This window comes from Mesoplodon densirostris, chromosome 8, assembly GCF_025265405.1.
Source record: "Mesoplodon densirostris isolate mMesDen1 chromosome 8, mMesDen1 primary haplotype, whole genome shotgun sequence".
NCBI lineage: Eukaryota > Metazoa > Chordata > Mammalia > Artiodactyla > Ziphiidae > Mesoplodon > Mesoplodon densirostris.
Genome location: NC_082668.1, coordinates 5,048,686 through 5,075,754, shown reverse-complemented (window position 1 = coordinate 5,075,754; position 27,069 = coordinate 5,048,686). Strand labels below are relative to the sequence as shown.

The 27,069-nt window shown below is 46.8% G+C and overlaps 1 protein-coding gene across 6 annotated transcripts in view; it reads left to right on the top strand.

The window, feature by feature from the left end:
- The window catches only part of AGAP1 (ArfGAP with GTPase domain, ankyrin repeat and PH domain 1), a 564,902-nt gene that overhangs the window by 270,079 nt on the left and 267,754 nt on the right, over positions 1–27,069 (top strand). For 5 of the 6 annotated variants that reach the window (XM_060107327.1, XM_060107326.1, XM_060107328.1 and 2 more), the window contains exons 7-9: positions 5,226–5,353; positions 7,018–7,173; positions 14,499–14,591. In XM_060107327.1, coding sequence (XP_059963310.1) covers positions 5,226–5,353; positions 7,018–7,173; positions 14,499–14,591 — 377 coding nt within the window. Of the gene's footprint in view, positions 1–5,225; positions 5,354–7,017; positions 7,174–14,498; positions 14,592–16,962; positions 18,723–27,069 lie in introns of those variants that run through there. The other variant, XM_060107329.1, reaches the window with a different exon arrangement.

Sequence of the window (27,069 nt, the reverse complement as noted above, 5' to 3'; positions counted from 1 at the left end):
CGTGTCCTGTTGGGCAGGGACCCTTGTCCTCCCTGGGGTCCGGAACCAGTTAAGGAATAAGACCCTGGAAGATCGGATGACTAGTTTTTATTGGTAAAGCTGTCCTGGGAAATGAAGCTTATCTGGGCTTCCTTCTGTGGGAACCAGAATCAGACAGACTTGCCCATATGGTTCCAGGCAGCGCGGGAGCCCCAGGCCGAAGGGATGGAGAAAGGACAGCCGGCCATCACCTAAGTGACTTGTCAGTGGGTTGGACCTTCACTGCAGGGCTTGGGAAGAGGCCAGGAGTGTCTGGGTCATGGGAGCCGGGATCCATGGGAAGTAACAACAGGAGTGGAGAATCCACCCCTCCCAAGCGTGAAAGAGCCCCATTTTGCTGAGAAATTTTGGTTCTGACATCTGTCTGGTGACGGGAGCGTTTGCAGAACTTTGAGCGGGACAAGGCCCATGAGAGTCACCTTTGCGGAGGTCGCCCTGCAGTGTGTCCCTTGGGTGGCAGTGAGGAGAGGACAGCTTTGGAAGCTGCTTCAGAAACCAGCCACGGGCAGATGAGGTTTGGGTCAGGGCACTGGCAGTGAGGGTGAACTGAAGAGAAGTTCTGGTGGCAGAATCGATCTATTCTGGCTCCTCTGTACAGAGTTAGAGGCGAGGCCCAGGTTGGGCCACGTGGACACTGAGGTGCATCCAAGGGCAGGTGTGGCGTCGGTTATTGGATACACGGTTCTAGAAGCAGGAAGGGCACAGAGCAAGGCTGCATATAGATTTGGGAGCCATAGGCATAGAGAGAAAAGGGCCAAAGAAGGAAGCCTAGAAGCACCCACATTCAGAGAACCGGTGAAGGAGGCTGAGAAAGAGGTTCCAGCTGGGGCAGGACACCCAGGAGAGTCAGCGTCCTGGGAGGAGGAACCATCCGCGGTGCCTAGGGTGGCCCACAGGCCAAGAAGGATGCGGCCTGGCCTCCAGTTGGTCACCAGCGACCTTGGCAATGGCAGGTCCAGCCAAGGGGATGGAGGCGGAAGCCGGGTTGCAGTGGTCAGCAGAGCAAGGGAGAGTCTGTGACGGGACAGGGCCAAAGGGTACACAGTCCCTGTCCTGGGAGCCGTAGAGTCTGGGGGGGGGGGGTGCTTCCTTGCCAGGCAGCAGTGTTTGGAGCCATCATAGGGCCCACGGAGTGTCTGAACCCCTGTTCTGCCGCCGGTCCCCCCTCTGCCTTGTTTTCCTCAACTGCGAGGATTAAATGACTCAGTAGACAGGAAGTGCAGACCGCTGGCCCATCGTTCAGATGTAAGGGACAAAGAAGAGTGGGGAGAGGGAGGGGAGGAGGATGCCCCTAGTTACCTGGTGAGAGGTGGGCCTGACTCCCTTGGTGTGACCAGATTCGTTCTTTCTGCTCCTCCTTTAGTGCAAATGATTGGAGAAAGAAAGCAGAAGCAGCAATCGGGCATTAGGCCAGGATTTAATGAGGTCTTATTTGTGAGCTGTCTGAGAGTCTTATTTTCACACACTAATTAAAAGGTGCCATTTATCGTGTATCCAATAGAGAATTTAAAATCTGTGGGGAAAGTGAATGTATAACTCGCTTTTCTTGTTGCTTAAGTTTGTAAATAAACTTCTTTCTAGTTGAAGAATGGAAATACGTTTATGAAAGTATACTTAAGGGTACGGCTAAAAAAGAATGATCTCAGAGTCATCACCCAGGTCAGGAAGGGGCCACTGCCAGCCCCCAGGAGCCCCTCGTGCCTCTCCCAGACACCAGCAATTTGCTTGCTTGGTTTTGAAGTTTCTACAGTGTAATTATAGATATGGTTGAAGGGGCTCCTTAAAGGGTATGTTTTATCTATTACCCAAATAAAATTTCAAACTTGTGGAGGGAGTGATATACATTATTCATTCATTCATTCATTTATACTTGAAGATATTTGAACATTTTTTGCCTCCCAGTTTTACTGAGATATACTAAAATATCTATGTAAAATAGATACAAAATTAAAGAAATAGAAGTTTTTTACCTTTGATGAGAACTCCTAGGGTTTATGCCCCTAACAACTTCCATGTATAACCTACAGCTGTGTTAACTATTGTGCATTTACCATGCACGTTACATCCCTAGGAAGTGACTTTTAAAATGACACCAAGTACTGGTATTGCCATATCAGGTTAATGAAATTGGTGGGGTGTCTGGTAAAAGAGCAGACATTTTCCGTTGGCTGAAATGCCAACGACAGCATTTCAGACTTAGGCTTAGCGTCTCAGGCAACTTTATAGGAAAGCAAGTCACCAAAATAGGAAAAACATCACACCTCGATGATCAAGAGACCAGATTCTTTTAAGTAATCTCAAGTGATTGTGTTTCTGTTTTCTCATTCGTGCATTGCATGTATTTATATAAAATACGTGATGTATTCATTTGTGGAATGATCCAATGCAGACAAAAACTCAGTGATTATAAAAATTTCCCAGCCAGTGTAATCTGGCGTGTAAGTAATATTCATGTTCTAAGTCTCCTGACATTTAAATGTTCCAAATATCAGGAAAAGTTGATGATTATAGTTATAAGAGAACAGTGCCTCCCTGCCCCTGGCATCCCGTTTCCCTTGAGTTGTTATTGGGGCAGGGGGCCCTTCCACTCACACAGCCCAGCCCAGCCCTGTGGCCCGCAGTGGGCCGGGGGCTTTTCACTGTGGAGGAGATGGTGGCCCAGCCTTACAAAACAGTCCCCTTATCTCCTTTTCCTTCTTTTTTTTTAAAGTTATTTATTTAGTTATTTATTTTGCGGTACACGGGCCTCTCACTGCTGTGGCCTCTCCCGCTGCAGAGCACAGGCTCCGGACGCGCAGGCTCAGCGGCCATGGCTCACGGGCCCAGCCGCTCCGCGGCATGTGGGATCTTCCCGGACCGGGGCACGAACCCGTGTCCCCTGCATCGGCAGGCGGACTCTCAACCACTGCGCCACCAGGGAAGCCCCTCCTTTTCCTTCTTAAGTCAGATACTTCCGTTGTTCTTTAAGTGTCCCCCACTTTTATGGGTGATCCTGTAACTCCTAAAGCAGTCTATGTATTTCAGAACAAAATATTTGTAACTCATTTCCTTTCTTCCATGTGTGTGTAGACATAAAAATTATGGAGAAATACAGAAAATAGGGTTGAAGGTTCTAGTTAAATTTAAAAGCATGCTACCAGTTATTAGCAGTTGTGACTTCGTTTTTTTTTTTAATAAATGTGGCCAAGCAATAATTCAGTGGACAGAAGAACCGTAGTACTTAACGTGTGGTTCACGCTTTGCACAGCCCTGTTCTGTGAGAGGGTTTATTGGGGAAAGGTTCTCTCTGCCCATGAACTTGCTCTTTCTAGCCTCCACGTGGGAAGGAGGGAACATTGATTTGCATTTGGAGTTTCATAAAATGAGGATTTTAATAACATATTTGACTTGTCTTAGAAAGTTTCTCAAATTTCCCCTAAGAGTAGAAAACACTTATAGAAAATGTCTATGAAGTTCTCCCAGCAGCTTTGCCCCGTTTAATTCTGACATTTGTGTTTTTTCTATGAGATTTAAGGTGAAAGTCAGTATGGTCATCCAACTGAATAGTGACTCTGAGGCCAGGAGTAGTTGAACACAAAAACAACTTTTTGCTCTTTTTCAGAAAAAAAAAAAGAAAAAAATAGAAGTAAATTGGCAGTCCCCCAAACAATCATGATTTTAAGTTAATTTGCTTTTGGTTTGGGGATTTCAGTTCACCTGTAAGACACACGTTTTGCGGCTGTTGGAATCTGATCTTAGGTTTTAGTTTTGAGTTCACATAATGATTTTTAAAATATTCTAATGTGCGTCTTCAAAGACCCCAGATCGATACGCCAATGGTTTTGAAATGACAAAGTGTTGCGATATTCCTCTGTAATTTAAACATGATTAGCTGATGAAGCTTATGATCAATACACTACGGGAAGATAAATTAATTGATATCATCCTTTCAGGATGATAAGAGGCCTATCGGAGGTGGGATGTAACTAATGAAGCTGCTTCTTCATCTCTGTGAGCCATTTTTTATATATTGCATTTTCACTTAATCATATTTATACTATCATTCATTTACATGAAAACCATAAGCTGTGGACAAACCAGTTCCTTATAAAAATTATGTTCATTTGGAAAAGAAATTATCTGAGGACACTGTGTGTGCTCCTTCTATAACATAAGCTATTGCTGGGGACAGTGGTGTGTTTCCTTTGCGTGGGTATTTTTTAAATCAGCAACCTATCTGGACAAAGATAAGGATTGAATGTCATTGAACTTAATTACAGCTATTCCCCAAAGGCATGCATCTATTCAAATAAAAGCTGTAGTTATTCTCCTGTAGTGACACCTATTGGTGTAGGAAGAGTTTTCTAATCGTTGACTTCCTTTCCAGTTAAATCCAATATGCTTTATCAGCCAGCCTATTTGCCAAGAGAAGTTATGGCTGGTTGAATTTAGATTTGTATTGATTAAGATAAACTCCCAATGTGTATAGCCATATATTTAAATAAAAAAAGTCTTTGACATAATTACATGTCCTTGAATATAATTCTGTGCAGTAGCCTGTAGAGTTAAGAGTAATTCTTTAGGCTATGCAAAAAAACAGATTTTTGATTTTCCAAAGGGTTTGGTTTAAATTACCCTATCTTATTTAGGATTATTTTTGCTGCAAGTAACTGGGGGGAAAGTCCTATTATTAGAATAATTTAAACAGGATAGGTGTGTATTTTTGTGTTTTACATATAAAGCATCTGAGGTTTGCACAAGGCTGCCGAGCCAGAGGCCTAGCCCCTAGAAGGGGCTTGTGTCCCACCAAGTGTGGCTTCCTTCTGCAAGATCGCTTCCAGAGCTACAGCCAACATATGTGCTTTTTACACAGCAAGAAGGAAAAAGACATAAGGAAGAAATGGGCCAGGGGCAGCTCTCTCAAGGATGTTTCCTGGATGCCGCCATGTTACCCTCCTGCTGCCATCCCATTGGCCAGAGCTTGCTTGCATGGCCACATTTAGCTGGGGTGCAAGGGGATGGACCGGAGGAAGCTCCAGGAAATGTCATATCTATTCTGGTAGTCCTGTGCCCAACTAAAACTCAGGAATTCTGTTACCGCAGATGAAAGGAATAGTGGATGCCAGAGACAGCCCTCGGTCTCTGCCACATTCCCTCTGTTTGGAAACCAGCCTCACGTAGACTTCTTCTGTCTTCCTGTCCACTAGTTGCCCAGAAGATTGTTGCCACGAGGAAGAAGCAGCAGCTGTCCATCGGGCCCTGCAAGTCCCTCCCCAACTCTCCGAGCCACTCATCTGTCTGTTCCGCACAGGTGTCTGCTGTGCACATCAGCCAGGTATGTTGGGCCCGTGAGAGGTTGGACTGAAAAGCAGGTCAGAACCCAGGAGGACACACCTGCCCAATAGTGTTCTCAGCCGGCTCCAAGGTGATTTTTTTTTTTCTTTTCAACTTTATAAATAACAGCATGTTGGTAATTGACTTAACATCTCCTTCAGAAACTGCTGTGGCCAAGTGGTTTTTATGGGAATCATTCTTTAATATTTCCCGTTTTCACGCTGCCTGTGTTATGAGGCATGCTGGCTGGAGTGGAGGTGCGGGGTGTGCACTACCATCTCTGCTGTTGATTTAAATGACCCCACGGTGGTCCTCATTCACGTCTGCTTGTTGGGCAGCTGTGGGTGAATCTCAGTGGCTAATCCTACAATATGCTTCAATATGGTAGCAGCCCTCAGTTATAATTCCCGTCTCCCTTAGGCCCTATGGAAACTAGTATCTTTCCATTGCAACATTTTGCTGTTTACTTGGGAATAAACAATATAATTGTCACTTTGAAGAACCTAACCAAAAACCCAGTAAGGAACTGTTGGCTTATTTTTGCCTGCCCGTGTGTCTTCGGTTAACATTTCTTAGGCGGGTGTTATACTGACACTCTTTAAAGAGATGTAGCGAGAAGGTTTGGTATCGTGCTTTTGGTAGCTTGAAGAGTCAGGAAGTGCGTTTACAGTGGGGTCCTGTGAAGGCACGCTCAAGGATGTTAAATCCCACTCTAGGCATCTGTAATTCTCTCTGAATCTTGAAGTATCTTCCAGAAGCTTTCACATTTTCAAGAGGTCATTTTCTTCTTCTTTTTATTTTTTTAAATGAATTTTTATTGGAGTCTAGTCGATTTACAATGTTGTGTTAGTTTCAGGTGTACAGTAAAGTGAATCAGTTACACATATACATATATCCACTCTTTTTTAGATTCTTTTCCCATATAGGTCATTACAGAATACTGAGAAGAGTTCCCTGTGCTAGACAGTAGGTTCGTATTAGTTATCTATTTTTATATATAGTAGTGTGTATATGTCAGTCCCAATCTCCCAATTTATCCCTTCAAGAGGTCATTTTCAAAATGTGAGTTTTGGTTCTACTAGGCAAAATCGCACTCTTTCTCCTTCTAATCTGGAGCAGTGAAGGGACTGTAGAAACCACTTAGTTCAACCAACTCCTTCCCTTTTCAGAGGAAATAGAAAATAATGACATTTTAATGCTCAGATTTTTTAACATCTTTACTGGAGTATAATTGCTTTACAATGGTATGTTAGTTTCTGCTTTATAACAAAGTGAATCAGCTATACATATACATATGTCCCCATATCTCTTTCCTCTTGCGTCTCCCTCCCACCCTCCCTATCCCACCCCTAAGTGGTCACAAAGCACCGAGCTGATCTCCCTGTGCTACGCGGCTGCTTCCCACTAGCTATCTATTTTACATTTGGTAGTGTATAAGATCAAACGAAAGAGACTTCTCTCTGTCTTAAGTCACTTTTCTTAGACAAAATGATGCTGAGCTGATCGGTCTGTTCTAGGATGAAACTGTGCCTGCTTGATGCTGATGCCACCGGCCGGGCCGCACCTCCATGCAACTTGCTGGCTTGTGGGTTATGACCCCACGCAGGTGGCGGGTTAGGCTCCTGGAGCGTGTCCTAACAAAACCTTGGCTTTCAATCATTACAGACAAGTAACGGAGGCGGGAGTCTGAGCGACTATTCCTCCTCTGTCCCGTCCACGCCGAGCACCAGCCAAAAGGAGCTGCGTATCGACGTACCGCCCGCGGCCAACACGCCCACGCCCGTCCGCAAGCAGTCCAAGCGCCGGTCCAACCTCTTCACCGTGAGTGTCCCCCCAGGGGGCGGGGGTGGGGAATCGGAGCATGGTTCCTGCTCACCTAGCGGTCCTCTGACCGCCAGGTGGCTCAGTGACAGGTGTAGCATCCAAACCAAATGAACGAGAAGAGTGCTGAGTTCTGTGGAAGTCTCAGAAAATTATAAGATGCCAAGATGGAGATGTTGAGCAAAGTTTCTCAGTTGCAGGGAGTCCTGACATGTGTCAGGAATGAAGAGCAAGGGGTTTGTGTAAAGGTCTCTGTTATCCTGTGACTTTCTTGGTCTCTAGCTAAAGACTTGTCACATGAGATACATGGAGGTGACAGACTCTGCCAGCATTCCCCAGACGTGTGCATCAGGCCTTTCGGATGAGGTGTCTAAAGCCGTATCAGTGCACAGACCCCCTTCTCCTCAGGCTGGAGCACCGAGGACTTATCTCAGGGTCTTTAGCAGCTCACAGACAGAAGCCAGTCCACTTGGACTTTTCTTGAGAACCGTCTGCAGAGCATTTGAAAACTCTACATCAGCTCTCAGGGCTCAGGTTTACGAACTCAGAATCTGTGTGGGGCCCAGGCGTGTGTAGTTTTTAGAAGTTCCCTGGGCAGTTGGGATGCAGAGAACCGCTGAACTACAGAGGACACAAAAGTGCTGCCGCCCTGTCGCTTCCCTTACACACAGCAGACATTACCAATCAATCATGGAAGGCTTTGCAGTGGAGCCCAGAACTCGGGGCCACAGAGCTCCAGGCAGAGCTGCTACTGCCGTGTGACTGGAGTCATTTGATTTGAGAAGAACACTTTCCCTCCTGGGACTAGGTCTGTGCATTACAAGTGTATGCTTTCAAAGCAGGGGTTCTCAACCAGGCGGTTTTGCACTCCCAGAAATTCGGCCATTTCTGGAGAAAGTTTGAATTGTCTCAGTTCGGGGGTGGGAGTGGGTGTGGTCCTGCAGACATCTAGTCTGCGTAGCAACCATGGAGCTGCTAAACATCCTGCGATGCACAGGCCAGCCCCACAACAAAAGAGGTCTCCGGCCACCAGTGTCAGGGTGCCCTGTTGTAAACCATTTGACTTCTCCTCTTGGTTGATTATTGCTGACTTAGAGGCAAAGAAGTTCAGTATTTCCTGGCTTAAACTGAAGGAAGATTCTGCAGGGGTGGCCGCAAGTCTCTTATCTGACCCACTGCCCTTGCTTGGAGATGGCGTTCTTTCTTCCTTTTTCTTTTTTTTTTCCCCTTGGCGGCACTGCGAGGCTTGTGGGATCTTAGCTCCCCCACCAGGGACTGAACCCGGGCCCTCGGCAGTGAAAGCATTGAGTCCTAACCACTGGACTGCCAGGGGATTCCCTGAAGATGGCGTTCTTGATGGTGAACGAGGCTACCAAGTACGATAGCTCCCCTGTCCCTTTCCCACCACGTTCATAACAGTTTTCCCATCAGATAAGTCTGTAGTGCCAAGGTCTATTGCCAACAGCGAACACCCCCTCCTCACAACTCTCCCCTTCCCTTTGCTCTTTGCCCTGTGCCCTGTGAGTTCTGGCAGATGCTGCTATTGGAGGGCCAGAGTGAGGATCAGACAGGCTCAGACCCTGTCCTGCACTGCCAGCAGCTGTTTGACCTTGGGCAACTTACTTAATCTCTCTGAGCTGGAAACAACAGTAGTTGTGGTGAGGCTGCTAAGAAGATTCCCTGTAGGGGCGAAGAGTCTTTGTGGCCTGGCTTTCATTTTTATCTCACCACCACTAATGTTATGGAATGATTTCTCTAATGCATAAGCAAAAGTAGCTGTAGAGGGTTTCTCTGGTGGCGCAGTGGGTCAGAACCCGCATGCCAATGCAGGGAACACGGGTTTGAGCCCTGGTCCGGGAAGATCCCACATGCCGTGGAGCAGCTAAGCCCGTGCGCCACAGCTACTGAGCCTGTGCTCTAGAGCCTGTGAGCCACAACTGCTGAAGCCTGCCCACCAAGAGCCCGTGCTCTGCAACAAGAGAAGCCACCACGATGAGAAGCTCGCGCACCACAACAAAGAGTAGCCCCTGCTCGCCGCAACTAGAGTCAGCCCGCGCGTGGCAATGAAGACCCAACACAGCCAAAAATAAATAAATTAAAAAAAAAAAAGAAAGTAGTTGTAGGGCTGTGTAAGAGATTGGGAGGGAGGTAATTAGGTGTCTGCAAAGTACAGGTGAATATCTGATATGCGTAAATCTGTACATGAATAAGATGCTTTACTGTGGCATTTCTTCAAACATACCGAGAATAACAGCAGTCACCTAAGCAGCACTTCTGGCTTATCCAACACCTGTAACACTTCCGTACGCCCAGGTGGGGTCTGTCAGTTGAGAAAGTGTCACCTCACAGAACAGGCTGTGCACTGACTCATGGGTCAGTGGACCTGAGAAGCCCCTTGCCGAAGATACAGAGAGACTGGGCCGTGAGCAGGACACCAGCGTGGCGGGGAGGGGCGGGGGCTCTTGAACGTGGACCAGAGTACCTTCTGTATCTTTGCCGCTCCTTCTAAGGTGTGGCAGGAAGAGAGAACACCCAGGCTCACGACACCTTCTAAGGGTCACCTTTCCTGGTCCCTGGCTTTGGTTTCTGTTCAAGGTGAGAGGTGAGAACCAGGAAGTCTCTTTAAAATGGAGCTGCTCTGACACGTGCCCATCCCCACCCTTTATAACGGCAGCCCTGGGGCTGGAATGTGCTGGACAATAGTGTCCCGGACCCTGCCCACTGGGTGACTGACAAAGGAGACAAGTGTAAGGCAGGAAGAAGCAAAGGAACGGTAACTCGGGTAATAAACGTTCCCTTCCCCTCTGCTGTCTGTGCAGCTGGGTTCTGTTTTCTATCAGGGATAGTGTTATGGGAGCTAACCCACGTTCAAGAGGAAGCGGATTAGAGATCGGGGGGCTCTGCCTGCCAGGAGGAGAGCGGAGACTGGAGCGAGGGGGCACTCTCCCCGCTGCTGGAGCGGCGCACATGTACGCACCGCCGCCGCGTCCAGGCACCCGGGCAGAGGCCAGGGGAGCCGCTGTCCAGGCCGGGTGGGGCAGTGCCGGAGCCAGGAAGAATTCATCCTTGTGATGGCGGAAAATCCTCATTTGTTGTGTCATAATTAACATAGCTAGTGATGCGGGGGCCTGCCTGTGACCCTGTGCAGGATCAGTGCTTGATCTCTTTAAGTGCTGGAAAATGGTCTGAGAGTAAATACACCCTTTTAGAAATCGAATCCGGCTGCTCGGCTGTCATTAGCGGGAACAGGTATCAGGTCATGGAAGAAGCTAACCTCATGGTGGGTTTGCATCACGGCGTTCAAGGAAAAGACGGCTGAGATCCTGTATCTTCGTCATGACTGGGTTTGACATTGAACAAGACGATGATGGTGATGGTGGTGGTGCCGGGTGGTTGTTGTAGGTTGAAGATCTTAGAAGTGTCAACTCCACTAGAGGTCAGTGTCATCCAAGGAATGACAAGAAGCAAATTAATTTTGAAATTGTAGCCACTTAGGAAACTAAATTCTCCTTGTTACCGGTTTGCATCTATTCTTAAATATGTAAAATTTCATAGACTCTTCATCCCTAGCGATTATTGGTAGTTACTGACTTAAATTGGCAAAAGTGTATTTATTGAAAAGCGTGTATTAGGAGGACAGCAGTACCATATGCCAAACAATCCTAGTGAATAAAAATCCACCCAGGCTGGGACAGTAAAGCCCAGATGAGGGAGCATTGTCCTCCTTGTTTATTAGACCCTCATAAAGAGGCCAGGGTTAATTAAGTAGTACACACACCATTTTTCAAATAACGTGCTTATGAATTGTATAAACTTCGGATCTGATGACCTGTAAATGTACCACTCTGGGCTAACATTCTTCAGTCCCAGATGTTTCTGTTGGCATATACACATGTGCAGAAATAAGCAAAAATCTTAAGCAAAAATAAATCACACGCACCTTTTACAAAATAGTACAGACTTTAAAAAGTCTCTCCTGTAGTAGCAAATTATGTGTTATATTGGCGGTAGGAACGGTACTTCACTGATAAAAAAGCTAAATTATATCCTATCTTGCTTAATTCTTTGAGAAAAAAATCATTGTTTTGAGAAAAGAAATATTCAAAGACTATCTCCATTCACTTCCTGGTTCTGTAATATTGGCACTTAGGATGATTAGTTTAGTAATCATGGCCCTAATTTACATGGGGTTCAAATGTTTTATTAGGAAATATTTTCAAGCATATAGGAATTAAAAAAAACACATGCATGTACTCACCATGCAACTCAGCAAATACGAGCATTTTTCTGCCACTGCAGCGGTTACTTCTTCTAGAAATAACACAGTCACAGATAAACTGCGCCTCTCCAGAATACATCCCCCTGACCCCTGGTCCAGGGATCGGCATTCACTTGGATTTGGTGTCTATTATCTGTATCCCTGTCTTAAACTCATTCTAGTACGTGTCCACAATTGTACGTTGCTTTGCCTGTTTTCAAGCCTTATAATCCTGGTGTCCCTTACATGGTATTTTTTAAAGCTTACCATATAATGCCGACACCCCGAAACAGAGCCAAGCATACCCAGTAACCTAAGATTGTGAAAAAGGCATAGCCCAGCTCATAGAGATGCTCTGTAAAAAATAAGGCAGCAAAATTGATAGTCTAAATAGACCTGTTTGAATGGTATTTTGTCTTCTGTAGAGAAGGGGAGCGTGGATCCTATTATACGTGTTCCAGCAGCCTTCGACTTACTCATCAGTTAGAAAGGGGAAAGCAGGTTTCTGTTTAATAGTGAGGGCTCCTGTCAGCAATGCGGCCTGTCCTTGGAAGCAGGCAGCTGATGGGGTGCCCCTTCACGGCTGCTTTTATCACCTGGGGGAAAGTTAACCATTCCTCTAAAGAAGGAGATGGTAATGAGAGTTATCCTAGCCTTTCTTTTCTCTGTGTTCGCTGTTTGCGGAGGCTACGCGGTCCCACTTCTGGCTCCCCCCGACCTTCTGTGATGGGTGTGATAAACTCCCGTTAGGCTTCTGGTTGTGTGTCAGGCTGGATGCGTTGCACACTCACTCCTGACCCAGGCAGCGGTACCCAGAGAGACTTCGGCTCTGATGATTTCACGGAGCCATTTCAGCTGGAACGTAAGGACGTGGGTGATGCAGTCTCAGAGTTGGCAGAAACATCAGGAGACCTTACTGGGAATTTGTACGTGCTGCAGTGTCTTATGTCCAACGGGTTTGTTTTAGTTTCGTTGTTGGATTTCAGTTTTATGATGTATATCACAGCCTGTCGTACCAAAAGTCACTGTAAGACAGCGATACAGCAAACCCTTTTGTCTAACAAATAACCACTGGTCTGTCTTGAAATTTTAGTTTTATGACTCTCTCCACCAACGTGTTGGAGCCGTAGGGAATTTCTGTTGCATTTTGGCAGTGAAGTCTTACATCAGTTTCAGCCTCCTTCATCTCAGGGAGTGTGATCAAACATGGAGCTTATTAGTTCATAATCCTGCTTCGTGTGGAATCTGGAAATTCTGCTCTGACGACAGAGTGGCTGCGAGGACAGATGTGCTGCCTTGAGGAAGATGTTAATTTTTTTAATGTTTGTTTTGTTAATTATTCTGGTTAATAGAGAATAATGAAGATAGATTTCCAGATTTAGAAATTTAGCATTCATAGAATTCTGAAAGTACCATTAATGGTCTCTGTTGATTTAAAACAATTTTAAAAGTCACCGCCATGAGCTTTGAATCTCATTTTACAAATAGTAACCTCAAATTCCAGCTTTCTTATGAACTGAGATGTAGGGAAAAGAGAATTTAAGGCTGTTACGTACCTCTTACCACAGATTATTAATTAAAGAGAAAAGTGAGCCCGCGACTCTTAACTAAAATTCACGACAAGGAATTGATAGATCTCTATTTCTTTCCTAGCCCAAAGGTTAAACGTCATGTTTTATGTTCTTCTGCAACTTTTTATTGGTTGCCTGTTTCGTTTCCTGGTACTTCATTCCAGGCTTCTAGCATCCTAAAGAAAAAAAGCACACGGGGCCTGGCACTTAGTAGGTGTTCAGTAAATAAATGTCGGCTTCTTAGCATCATCGAAGAAGCCTGTCTTCTAAGGAGTCCTTGTGCCCCTTGCAGTCCCAGATCCCGGTTTACGTCATGGGGGCTTTTCTCCCTTATGCCCTACGACATCGCTCCCTTTAATATTAAAAAAAAAAAAAATCAGCGACTCCATCTCACACCCTTTAAAACTGGATTTCATTAGCTTCTCACTGCCGCCCTGGACACCACAAAGGCTGTTCATTTCATATATCATCCCAGATTTGAAAAGCACATGAAAATGTTTCTCCATTTTCAATATTGCGTGAGTAATGTTCCCATTGAAAAGTAATGGAGTGGAGTTGTCACTTGTCAGCACAGTTATTAAGGAGGACGAATCTCAGATCTTTCTCTCATAATAAAATAAATCTGTCAGAAAATCATTGTGCTCACACTTTCTCACGCCACCAAGAGATGGAGACTTAGCTGTGGTGCTCCTTCAGTGTCCCCAAGTCACCGTGTGCTGGAGTTGTGGCTTCTGAACTGGGGTGACCACTGCCGCCGTCCCTGCCGATTGCCCGCTCCCGGGCAGTGCACGTACATCAGCAGTACGGCCAGGGAAACTGTTCAGGAGCTTGGCAAACAAAGCCACTCATTTTTCCCCAGAGTACTGATGTTTTGCCCCAAAAGGTATTTTCAACTTTTTTCCCTTTGTTATTTTTTGTGGTATCTCAGACTAGTTTTAACTTTGAATTTGCTCTTTTCTAGCTATCCAGAAGCAATCAAAAGGAACATTAATGGCACCTTGATACAAATTAGGGGTGTCCCTTTGAATTGCACAGCTGAAACGTTAATAGAATTTTTTAAATCCTTCAGATGTTAATTAAATATATACATTTATGTCATAGGTTTCCCAAACAAGCAGCGAGGAATCCTCTCCTCATCAGCTGGATTAACTAACTGCAGCTTTAGAATGTGTTTTCCCGTTGGGCGTTACTTTCCTGTATGGTCCGTTGGTTTCTAGTAATTGAATTTTGAACTCTTTACAAAAGAATTAAAAGATAATTTTGCAGTGGAAAAGTAGGAAGAAAAGTTTAGAAAACTCCCTGTAACGTCATGGCTCGGTGGAGATGGACGCCCCAGCGGGCTGCTCCTGGGTTGTGTGTGCGCACGTGGGTACACACATAGCTCATCCAGGGCTTCTGGGCGTGTGTTTTGCAGAAACCGTGCAGGTGGGGGCTCACCTCCATGATCTGTGAACCGCAGCCCTTCCCCAAATGCTAACTTTATTTTTACTTTGCAGTCTCGGAAAGGGAGTGACCCAGACAAAGAGAAAAAAGGCCTGGAGAGCCGGGCGGACAGCATCGGGAGCGGTCGAGCCATCCCAATTAAACAGGTAAGCTGCTTCCCCCTTCCTGTCCCTGTAGCCGGAGACACACCCCGGCTCTCTGCTCGCTGTGATGCTGACTTGTGCGCCAAGGTTTGTTTGATGTGCTCTGTTGATGAATGTAGAAGTCACTCACTTGACATCGATTAGAAGAGGTTCCTGTGTGTATTAAAATAGGATCATTAGAATAAGAAGAGGGAAATGTGACAACAGATCTAATGAAGTGCAGTCTGCCCGCCTGCATATGGAGTGTGTTTGCAGGCTGCACTGGCTTCAAAGGCTGCCTTTGTAGCTCGGCTTTGATTGGGCCGCTGGCCGCCAGTCGACTGGGGTAAATCAGATCGCCATACAAGAGCCCCTTGTGATCACAGGAGTAGCCCGACGTGGCCCTAATTTGCTGTCGCAGACGGACATCTGAACACTGTTTCAGGCTGGTTTGTAACAACGAGGCAATTAGTTGTGATAATCATAGCCGGTGTGTCAGCTGTGCGCTCTTGTTTGTAATTTGCTAATGAAGGAATTGTAACTTTGATTAGGTTCAGTTTCATTTAGACCTTATTATATAAGGGAACATTTACAGCTGTAATGCGGGGCCTTAATTAAACTTCCTCATTACACAACAGGACTCGAATGCAGGCATTTGTTTTGGCCTATGTTGCTAGCCTGGAATCGTTTTTCATTAGCCCAGAAGCCGGGTACCAAATTACTTGATGTCTCAAGTAAAACGGGAATTCATCGGACCTATTTGGCTGCGGTAGTTCCCAGGAAAATAAAAATAAGTGTTCAGCCCGGCACCATGGCTTCTGGAAATGCCATCTTTTAGTTTGTTAAAGAAGGCCAGTTGATTTAGAGTGCATTCTGCTTCAGAGGAGGAGGAATCTGTGGGCAGGATAACAGCTTTGCCTCTTCTCCGGGTACTTAGATAGTTTCACCAATCCTGTAGGAACTCGTGTTGGCACTGACCACCCTTGAAAAGGGCTGGAGTCTATCCACAGTTTAGTTTAATCCATTTGAAACAGTAGGAATACAGCTTTAGCTGGGGGCCGGGCAATTTCTGCACGGAGGTGTGGGGAGGGACAGGGTGGATCAGGCCCCAGCGTCACAGGCGAGACCAGAGCAGGAAGTCCACGAGGTTTTCATAAGACCTGTTCAGACACTGAGCAGCCAGTGTGTGGGCTGGCATGGAGACCCACCAAGGAAAGTCCTCTTGCCTCCTCTTTGCTGTTCTCCCTTTTTTTTTTTTTTTTTTTGACTTTTGCATTAAAAAAATTTTTTTTATTGAAGTATAGCTGACTTACAATGCTGTGTTTAATTTCTGCTGTACAGCAAAGTGATTCAGTTATAGATATATGTATTCTCTTTCATATTCTTTTCCATTATGGTTTATCACAGGATTTTGAATATTGTTCCCTGTGCTATACAGTAGGACCTGTTGTTGTTGTTTATCCATCCTATATATAATAGTTGGCATCTGCTGACCCCAAACTCCCAATCCATCCCTCTCCCATCCCCGTCCCCCATGGCAACCACAAGTCTGTTCTCTATGTCTGTGAGTGTGTTTTTGAAGGCTCTTAAACAACTTCTTTGCTGTAGAGATGCAAGCACACAGTTGCTTATTCTTTGTGCATTTATTTATAAACCTAACTCTCCACATAAGGTAATTTTAATGTGTAGTTTTCATTCTGTTGATGCTGTTTCAACTAGAATTAGAAAAAGCATTCAACTCTTTTCCTCTCACTTAAAATATTGGTCCTGGGACATTTCCTTTTAGGAATATTAGAACTCAGTACTAGACTGTTGTTGCCTTAAGTCACGTGTCCTGTGGGTTCAGGTGGGAGCATTGGCCTCCACGCCAGCCAGGCAGACCCCCAGGCTCCTCTGCGGAGGCGCTCGCCTTACAGGCCAGGCTTTCAGTATGGGTGCCGATGGGGCTCGACCGTGCAGCGTAAAGTTTGTATTATCCACTCCTTGGAAGCTATCGGTTGTGTATGTTCCAAATAATCCAGTCAAACTCTACATCACGGTCTGGTTTTCTGGAGAATCGTGACACAGGCAGTGCACGTAGCTCGTGTCCCTCATAGCTGCCCCCAACATGTGGCCACAGAGCAGACGCCTCCCGGAGACCTCACCTGGCCTGTCCGAGTCCCCTGGACTCTGCGCCCGGCCTCAGACTCCTCATCTGTGAAATGGGCTTTGGACGATACCAAGTCCCTTGGGACACTGGGATGTGGAGATGCCAGAGAGAATTTTTAGATTCCCACAAAACCGGATTTTCAGATCAGTCTTGCTCAGGACACTGTCGTCGGAGCCTTGCTGTGGGTCACACGCACTGATGTGGGTTTGCACGCTGCCATACAGATTTATCTGTATTTTTATAAAGGAACCGAGACCATTAGAGGATGTCTAAATTCCTAACCCTCCCAGTGATGACTTCAACCGGTAGAGATGAAGCAAGAGGATTACAGAGGACGGAACCCAGTGGAGAAGCACCTGCCGGAATGTTCTAGACACTACAGAACTGGAACAACTAAGTGACTGCTTAGTATTCGTTATGCTGTTTTCACCTAGCATATCACTGAACCCTCAACATTGCGCGGTTCAGGTAGCTGTGTTATCCTTATTTTTAAATTAAACCCGCGTAGGGCAGGCTTTCCAGACCAGGCATCTTCAGAAGCCGAGGGTCCAGGATTTGGACCCCAGCCTCCGTATCCCCACGCCTGTGTGCCATACACTGCCTGTTGGCGAAAAGCCTTCAGAAAGCTTAAGAAGCAGAGTTACGTGTTTTAAGTTAAACATGTGACCCCTGACCTCAGACAGAAATACCTCCTGCTTGTGGAGAGGAACCTTCTGAGATGGGCCTGCGGCAACGCGCTTCTCCAGGGACACGGGTCCTCGCGCATCTGTCCGGGGCTGCACGGGGTCCCTTCCTCCTGTCCCGAGAGCCCCCCCTTCCCACCAGCATCCGAGCGCTCGTCTCCTCACTCAGCCCGCGTTCAGGACTTGGTCTGTGTGTGGGGGCCCTGAACCCCAGCTCATGGGCCCTTTGCCTAACAACAGAGAAGTTGCCCTGAACCTCAGGGACCCCCGGTGGGGCTGGGCTGGGGGTGGCTTTGGGACGGGCCAGGATTTCTGATCATCACAGGGTCTGTCTTCCCCTCCGCACAGGAGTCTTGTCCGGGGCGGTTTAGGGCACGGGTGAGGCCGTCTGCAACACGCTCTGCGCCTGACTCGTGTGTTTACAGATCAAACATGTGCCGGTGGGTTATTTTAACCTTGTTTGCCTCACGCGTTACAGCTCGTCCGTTCGTTGTGAGACAGAGGCTTCTTCCCCCAGCGTGGGAGCTGCCCGTGCACGGCGGGCAGTGGTCATCTCTTCCCTCCTTCCCCAGCGAAAGCCTCCTCGTCAAGGATATGACTTATTTTCTGCAAAGTAACTTCATTTCCTGAGGCGGACCTGGGCCCACCTTGCCTTTTCGTCCTTTCTGAGGTCTTAGTGCAGATTGGGTTCAAAGAATTCTGCTTCTGCTGCTGCTTCTCCATCTCCTTCCTCTTCCTCCTCCTCCTCAAAAGGTCTGTTCGAATAAAAATTAAAAAGCAAAGCAAGAAAAAGAAAAGGCCAGAGGGCCCGGCTCGGCAGCGAGTGGGCTTGTCACGTATTAATTTTTCACTGCTGTGGAGAGTTGCACATGCATAATCGCTTGATGGCGGTGGGAGTTGGGGAGCTCCTATGGTGTCATTTGCATAAATCTTGTTAAGTCACTGGCAGTTAATGAAGTACAAATGAGCCCGGAGAAGGTGACATGCAAATCGTGGGTGGCAGATGGGAGGTCTGTTTGGGGGACGGCAGCTGTGTGCTCTTCCTTCTTTCTTTCCCTTCCGCATTTTTTCATCTCTATATTATGGTCCAGATACTCAGCCTCAGCCTGGCCTCTCCCTTCCCGGCCTTGTCCTGCCCCTGGCGTTCACGCCACCGGGAAAACAGACCTCAGGGCCTCGTCGCCTCACACCTAGTAACTGACACTAGAGTGTGAACGTTTGAATTTTTTAAATCTTGGTCAGTTTATCTTGTCTTGCTTACACAATTGAAAATACCTGTATGTATATTTTATTTGTGAGGACAAACAAGAAACAAGCAAACGCCTCCCTAAATGTTGTCTCCTGGGATTTCCAAGAATGAAAAAGAGTGAAAACTACTGTCTGCTTTATTATGCTTCTGTCTGGGGGTCTTCCCCCCTTCAGACAGACTGATGGTGTTTATCCGGCTATTAACACCCATCCCACGTTCACGGCTGGGCCCTGAGGGATGGGCATTCCCGGTTAGGCAGCAGGGGAGATTCCAGAAGAGCACAGGGGGCCTGCCTGTAAATCCAGCCGCAGCGAAGACCCCTCACTGTCCCCGTGAACCCCCTCAGCAGGGCCCGCACGGGCCTGTCAGGCATGGCGTGCCGTTTGCCTGGTGCCTTGTTTCTTAAAGATTTCAGTGCTGGCAGGACTCACAGCCAGCTTTTAGAGATTCACGGGCAAAGCACGGCATCCGCTTGCTTCCTAATTTCAGAAGTTTTCTATGTATTTCGTCCACTGGTTGCTATTTTGAGAGACACAAGTCTCCGTTGACCTTGAAGAAACGCAGCAGAGAGGTGCGTGCGGGGACCCGAGCTGTGACAGGCACTTGGGCCACCCGTTCCATTTGACTTTTCCTCTGCCTGCTCCAACCCAGGCGCACCTTCTCGGAACTTGGGCCTGAGGTGCTGCTGTAGACCCGGCTCAGCTGTTTAATTCTGGGATGCTCCAGGGAAACACCAAACACAAAGTGTCTTCGTGTGACTTTTTTATTTTTTCACCTGAGTGGTTGGAAGCATTTTATTTTATTGATTTTATTTTTTAAATTTTATTGGAGTACAGTTGATTTACAGTGTTATGTTCATGTCAGGTGGACAGCAAAGTGATGCAGTTCTACATAGACATATATTCATTCTTTTTTAGATTCTTTTCTCCTGTAGGTCATCACAGAGTGTCGAGTAGAATTCCCTGTGCTATACAGTAGGACCTTGTTGGTTTCATGTGACTTTTTTTAAGGTCTTGACTTTGACCTTGAACCCTGGTGGACTTTGGCCACCTCTGGGGCAGACAGCCAGCCCATGACAGCAGGGCGTTTCCTGCAGCCACTGAAGCCACAGGAAAGCCCTTCCCAGGGCATCAGAGGCAGAGCGGCCTGGGTGGCACTGTCCCCAGCACTCTGCCGTCACCTGTGAGCCGTTTTGAAGCCATACATGTGTTGGATTCTCAGTTGAGTAGAAAGCAGCAATTGTCAGTTAAGTGAAAGGATGCTCTGCAGTGAATCCCCTCGGCCAGCCTGTTGCAGGCACTGACCTGCGTGGTCTGGTACCTGGGGTCGACCCGGGAGTGGGGAGGTGGGTGGATGGTGTGGCATCCGCAGGAAAAAAGCCGCCCGATGCTGCTCACTCAGCATCTCCGGAAAGTTTGACACCGTTCACAGCCGGGTGGTCGGCCACCCAGCCATCGTCTGCTTTCCTGGAGGAAACAAGATTGGTGACCAGGCCGAAACTTTAGAAGGACTGGCAGGGAGAGAAAGGGACGGCTGTGCCCTCGTCCCGGGATGCGGGGAGAGCTCACCCCATGGCGCCGCGTCCACAAGGGATCCTGTTTACTCCGTGACCACAGAGGGGCCCGTGAGCACCAGCATCCTGAGAAGACTCTGCTCACCCATGTGGCAAATCAGCTCTGCGCGGCACCCACGGGGGCCCAGCCAGCTCCCCAGAAGCAGGTAATTTACTGACACAGACCTGGTGCTCTGAAAGCTAATTTACCTCACTTGGGTGCACAGGGCCCTGCAAGGATTGCATCCGACCTGGTTCACGACAGGCTCAGCCAATTACGATTATTAATTTAATAGGTCAGGTGGGGGCATACACGCTCTTCATTTGACTCCTCGGATATCATAGTGTCATTGGCACTCTTGGCACACTTTGGAATATCTGGACGCCTGCATTGGAATTTACCGTCATCCGTCTTTGATAAGTAGGGCAGACCCCCTGACACTTTGGCCAATGTAGGTGGATGGCAGTATGGTCTGTACAAAATGCTCAAAATGCTGAAATAAATGACATGACTGCTAAAATACAAAATCCATAATTTAAATATAATCTGCAGAGCAGTTTGACCTAATCCTTCCCTTGGTCAGGAGGACTGCAGGAGGGTGATACAAAGTAATATACAATGAAGCACGTTATACACTGCAAACTAGCCTGCGAACATAATGTTATTTCCAAGAGTGGAAGTTCGTTTTACGACTGACAGAGTAATATACAATGAAGCACTTTATACACTGTAAACTAGCCTGCAAACATAATGTTACTTCCAAGAGTGGAAGTTCATTTTATGACTGAGTGTGTCCTCTGTGTATCCATAATCCAGGAGCTGGGGTGATACCTGATTTAGTGATTCATTTCACCTAAAGGTTGTTTATTTTCTTTAAAAGTTCAACAGTGGTGATGAAAACCCAATTCCCTATGGGCTCAGAAAGATAAACTCACATACAAATAGAGGGAAGTTGCTCAAAGCTAAGTTTCTCGAAGCTTGTGGATGAATCAATAAGCTACTTGGTTTTGGCATTGTTTCTTACCAGACTCAGTTGGCTTGTAACTGTCATACACTCATCCTGTGTGGACACACCCTGGGGACTCTGTCAGGGGCTTGGGGAGACAGAAGATAGATGCCTGCCACCCAGGCTGGCCTCAGACTTTCAGGGAGGCCCCTACCCCTGCCCTCCAGTACTGGTGGGTGGGCGTTGCAGTGGAGGTGTGTTGAAAGAGCCCTGTACCCCTGGAGGAACGGTGGATTCCACTGGGCTGGGAAGGTGAGGGTGAGGACCAGAGGGGTCAATCCCTCTGGACTTGGAGGTATGAGCAGGCAGTCGTCAGAGGCAGCGGGGGCAGGATATGAGCAGAGCAGAGAGGAGGAGGGGGTGTGAGGAGGGGAAGCTGGAATGGCCGGGGCGTCCCGTTGCCGGGGGCTCTGACTGCCCTGCGGAGGGGTGTTGGTATCAGTTTCTCTGCCTCGGCTGTGGGGAGTCATGACTCGTCCCCACGGAGTGGCAGCATGAGGGTGGGAGACTCCTGAGTGCGTGGAGCTCAGGGCTCCAGGCTCCCCCGGGGCAGAGCGCCTGCAGGCTGTGTCCCCGAGGGCCGGCCAGAGCAGCCTTTACTTCTCAGAGGGCCTGTCGCTGCTGTTCTTCCTGATCAGAGGGTTTCCTCCCCCTTGCTGCTCTATCCCCATAGTGTTTATGACACTGGGCGATTATAATCTGTCAGAGTACTAGTGGTGAACGACGCTGACTGGCTGTTTCCTGAGTGCCAGGAACTGTGTGCTACAGCTTCACAGTGTCATCCCTTTGAACCATGAAGTAGTAAATATGAGGGTGCCCATTTCACAGATGAGAAAGGTGAGGCTCAGTAACCTGCCTGGCATCACACTGTGTACGTCTGCTAGGGCTGCCGTCACAAAGTGCCACAGCCTGGGGGGCTTAAACAACAGAAGTTTATTTCTCACAGCTCTGGAGACCAGAAGTCCAAGATCAAGGTGCCAGCAGGATTGATTTCTGGTGAGGACTCTCTTCCTGGCCTGCTGAGTCTTCCTCGTCTTATAAGGACACCAGTCGTATTAGATTTGGGCCCCACCCTTATGACCACAGTTAATAATAACCTCTTTAGGGCCTCCCTGGTGGCGCAAGTGGTTGAGAGTCCGCCTGCCGATGCAGGGGATACGGGTTCGTGCCCCGGTCTGGGAGGATCCCATATGCCGCGGAGCGGCTGGGCCCGTGAGCCATGGCCGCTGAGCCTGCGCGTCCAGAGCCTGCGCGTCCGGAGCCTGTGCTCCGCAACGGGGGAGGCCACAACAGTGAGAGGCCCGCATACTGCAAAAAAAAAAATAATAATAAATAATAATAACCTCTTTAAAGTCCCTATCTTTAAATAAGGTCATATTGGGGCTTATAGCTTCACCCTGTGAATTTTGGGGAGACACAGTTCAGCCCGTAGCACACAGCTAGTTAGTAGCAGTGCTGGGACAGCTCCAGTCTGTGTGACCCTAGGAGCCATCTGAAACGATCTCTCCATCTACACGTTCTTCTCCCTTAGGCCTCCCTAAGATTACAAGGTGAGGCCACTTTATTCCTGTCCGTATGTCTGAGAATCGGAAGAACCTTTTTTAGGAGGCTCCGTGTACTAGTTAGGAAACGTGGTATTTGAAATATTCTGATTTAAGCATTTGAACTTAAATTCTCCTAAGTTGCAGTAAACTTATCATTTGAAGTAAGACTGTTGTAGGAATACTCCTTCTACTAAGCCTGTAGCTCCCTCTCTAGGCAGTGCATTTTATGACTGTTAAAGCTAGCTTGGATTTTGTTCTTTGTGAATATAAAGTTTGAAACAAGTGAGCACCTCACTTTCTGGCAGGAAGAATCATACGGGCTGTCAAAATGTCATGTTTTGCGTCCATCAACTGATGAGTGGATAAAGAAGATGTGGTATGTATGTACAATAGAATACTATTCAGCCTGAAAAAAAGAATGAAATAATGCCATTTACAGCAACATGGATGGACCTAGAGATTATCATACTAAGCGAAGTAAGTCAGAAAGAGAGAGACAAATATCATGATATCACTTATATGTGGAATCTAAAAAAAATGATACAAATGAACTTACTTACAAAACAGAAATAGACTCACAGACATAGAAAACAAACTTATGGTTACCAAAGGGGAAAGAGGGGGAAGGGATAAATTAGCAGTTTGGGATTAATAGATACACACTACTATATATAAAACAGATAACCAACAAAGACCTACTGTATAGCACAGGGAAGTATATTCAATATCTTGTAATAATGTAAAAGAATGTGAAAACAAAACAAAACAAAAAAAATATATATATATATAACTGAATCACTTTGCTATATACCTGAAACACTGTAAATCAACTATACTTCAGGTTTTTTTAAATGTCATGTTTTGTGTAAAAACAGCAACAGTGGACATTGAGACATTTGGCTACTTGACTGGACACTTTTCCAAAAACTGGAGGAGGGGGCCCAGCTCAGCACGGGGCCCTGGCTTCTCACTCAGACTCCCTTCTCATGACTTTGCTCCACCGGTTGTTCACTCCAGAGTCTTTGGCCCCAGAAATTGTGAAGAAGGATACGTCCTCAGACGTCCTCACCGTCCCCTTCTCAGGAAGGTCATCAGACAGCGACGTTTTATCTGCTAGATGTGAGCAGCAAAAACATATTTGCCTTCCTGCATCTCACTCGGGAATTTATTTAAAAAAATTTTTTTTGCACGGGCCTCTCACCGTCGCGGCCTCTCCCGCTGCGGAGCACAGGCTCCGGACGCGCAGGCTCAGCGGCCATGGCTCACGGGCCCAGCTGCTCTGCGGCATGTGGGATCCTCCCGGACCGGGGCACGAACCCATGTCCCCTGCATCGGCAGGTGGATTCCCAACCACTGTGCCACCAGGGAAGCCCCAGGGAATTTATTTTTTAACAGAGGTACCGATGGCCACGTTTTCAAGCGCTTGGTACCAAAGCTGACAGCCGTAATGAAATATGTAGAAATTTGCTGAAATATTATAAAACAGGCGTGGAAGGATTTGTAGGTTTGAGAAATCTGTTTGCAGTTAAACATTTTCTATAAAGCACTTAAGATTATAGTTATGTTTATAGACTGGTGAAATAGAAACATTTAAAAATATCACCTATATATGGAATCTGACCCCCCAAAAACAAAAAAAGATACAAATGAACTTATTCACAAAACAGAAGTAGACCCCCAGACATAGAAAACAAACTTTTGGTTACAAAAGGGGAAAGCAGGGGGAGGGATAAATTAGGAGGTTGGGATTAACAGATACTACTATATATAAAAGAGATAACCAACAAGGACCTACTTATAGCACAGGGAATTATACTCAATATTTTGTAATAACCCTGTAAGGGAAAAGAATCAGAACAAGAATATCTATATATATTATATATTCTGTGTGTGTGTGTGTGTGTGTGTGTAACTGAATCACTGCTGTGCTCCTGAAACTAACACAACATAGTAAAGCAACTATACTTCAATTTTAAAAAATACTTTTAACAACTTAGCACCTTCCCAAGTTCCTCAGACCCGCACCCCACTATATTTGCTCGTGACATTTCCATCTACTTAGAAAGTCATCACAATTGACCAGATTGCTGTTGTGTTCAATTTATTATCAGAATGCAGGCAATCCCCCTGGGTGCTTGTTGTGCATCAGTTACTATATTCGGTGCTTTAGTCACATGACCTCACTTAATTCTCCACCAGCCTCAGACACAACTTACTGCCAGCGACAGATAAGGAGCCCAAGGCTTAGGAAGGTCAGGTCACACAGACCAGGTTGCACAGCTGTAAGTGGCAGCACTGGAATTCACACCCGGGAGTCCCCTAGGACAGCGGTCCCCAACCTTTTCGGCACCAGGGAGCGGTTTCGTGGAAGACAGTTTTCCCACGGACGGGAATGAGGGAGGTGGTACAGGCGGTCATGCGAGCGATGGGGAGCGGCAGATGAAGCCTCACCTGCTCGCCCGTCGCTCACCTCCTGCTTTGCGGTCCGGTTCCTAACAGGCTGTGGGCTGGTACCCGTCCATGGCCCGGCGGTCAGGGGCCCCTGCCTCAGGGCTCCTTCCCTTCCCTCCTCGCACACACAGGGCTCCCAGCTTCGGTTGGTCCCTGTAGTCTGTGTTTGTCACAGTCTTCCTGTCCTCAGGGCCCATGTCACATGCCTTCTGTTCCAGGAAAACGTACCTTGTCCCCAAGGAGATGTGCTGTCTTCTCGCCACCCTCCCCTGACCCCTCATCAGGCCTTGGGATCTTGCCTCCGTCTTCGCAGATGCATGGACACGTGCATCCTTCATGCCCTCCACTCCCACGTGCTTTGGGGGGAGGGGTGGGAGGGGAGGGGTGTTGCCTCTTTTGACAGTGTTTCTCTCCGGAGTATCCACAGGGCAGGGCGAGTAGGTAGGCAAGTATATATGGTAGATGGAATAGGTCAATAGTGTGAAATGTTTTTCTTTCCCCCAAAACAATATTATGTTTCTTTTAAAGAATATGTTACATTGGAGAAGTCATACTCTACGTTGTTATATTTTATGATACGAATAATTTTTTTTTTTTTTTGCGGTATGAGGGCCTCTCACTGTTGTGACCTCTCCCGTTGCGGAGCACAGGCTCCGGACGCGCAGGCTCAGCGGCCATGGCTCACAGGCCCAGCCGCTCCGTGGCACGTGGGATCTTCCCGGACCGGGGCACGAACCCGTGTCCCCTGCACTGGCAGACAGACTCTCAACCACTACGCCACCAGGGAAGCCCCAGAAAAATTTTTAATCCAACATTCTCTGAAGTCTGATTTGTGTACATAGAATACTCTATTTAGGTGAAACACAAGAGGTACATCTTTTAATCCTCAAAGAGTAAAACCTTTGTCAATGACCAAAATGATTTTAGGAAAGTAGTTTCTTCTAAAACTTCTTTACTACAGAAGAAATTGCGTCTAAATAGTTTTCTTTTTTTAATTAATTTATTTTATTTTATTTATTTTTGGCTGTGTTGGGTCTTCTTTGCTGCGCGCGGGCTTTCTCTAGTTGCGGTGAGCGGGGCCTGCTCTTCGTTGCGGTGCACGGGCTTTTCATTGTCGTGGCTTCTCTTGTTGCGGAGCACGGGCTCTAGGCATGCGAGCTTCAGTAGTTGTGGCACGTAGGCTCAGTAGTTGTGGCGCACGGGCTTAGTTGCTCTGCAGCATGTGGGATCTTCCCAGACCAGGGCTTGAACCCATGTCCCCTGCATTGGCAGGTGGATTCTTAGCCACTGTCCCACCAGGGAAGTCCCTAAATAGATGTCTTCATTATGTAATTTTGTTTATAAAAATTGTTTCATGTCAAACCAGCAAATTTTAGTAACACTTGACTGTTTTCATAATTGCCAGATTTTTACCCCATTATTCAACCTACATCAACCATAGCCTCTGTGATTGTAATTTGTCCCCCAAAGAAGAATATGTTCATCATCAAGAAGTTTTTCTGCAGAAAAATAATTTATATTGTTTTTAATATGCATAAAAAAGAATTTTATGGAAATATATAAATATGCCAACTACACTAACAAACTACTGGGGATATGAGTAACATACAAGGGATGATTTGGAAATGAAGAAACACAAGAAGGAAATAAACATGGATGGACGTTTGGGTTTTCTTTGCTCATACCTAAACTGTTAGAAAGTTAAAACAATGAGAAATAATTTTATACTTAGGTTTATAATTATTAATAATAAAACATGATAAAATCCTACTCTTAGCAAAAATTAGGGAAAAACAGAGTTTTAGAAATGCATTGCTGTGTTACTAAAAATTGGCCCGGCCCTCTTGGAGGATAATCTAGCAGTATA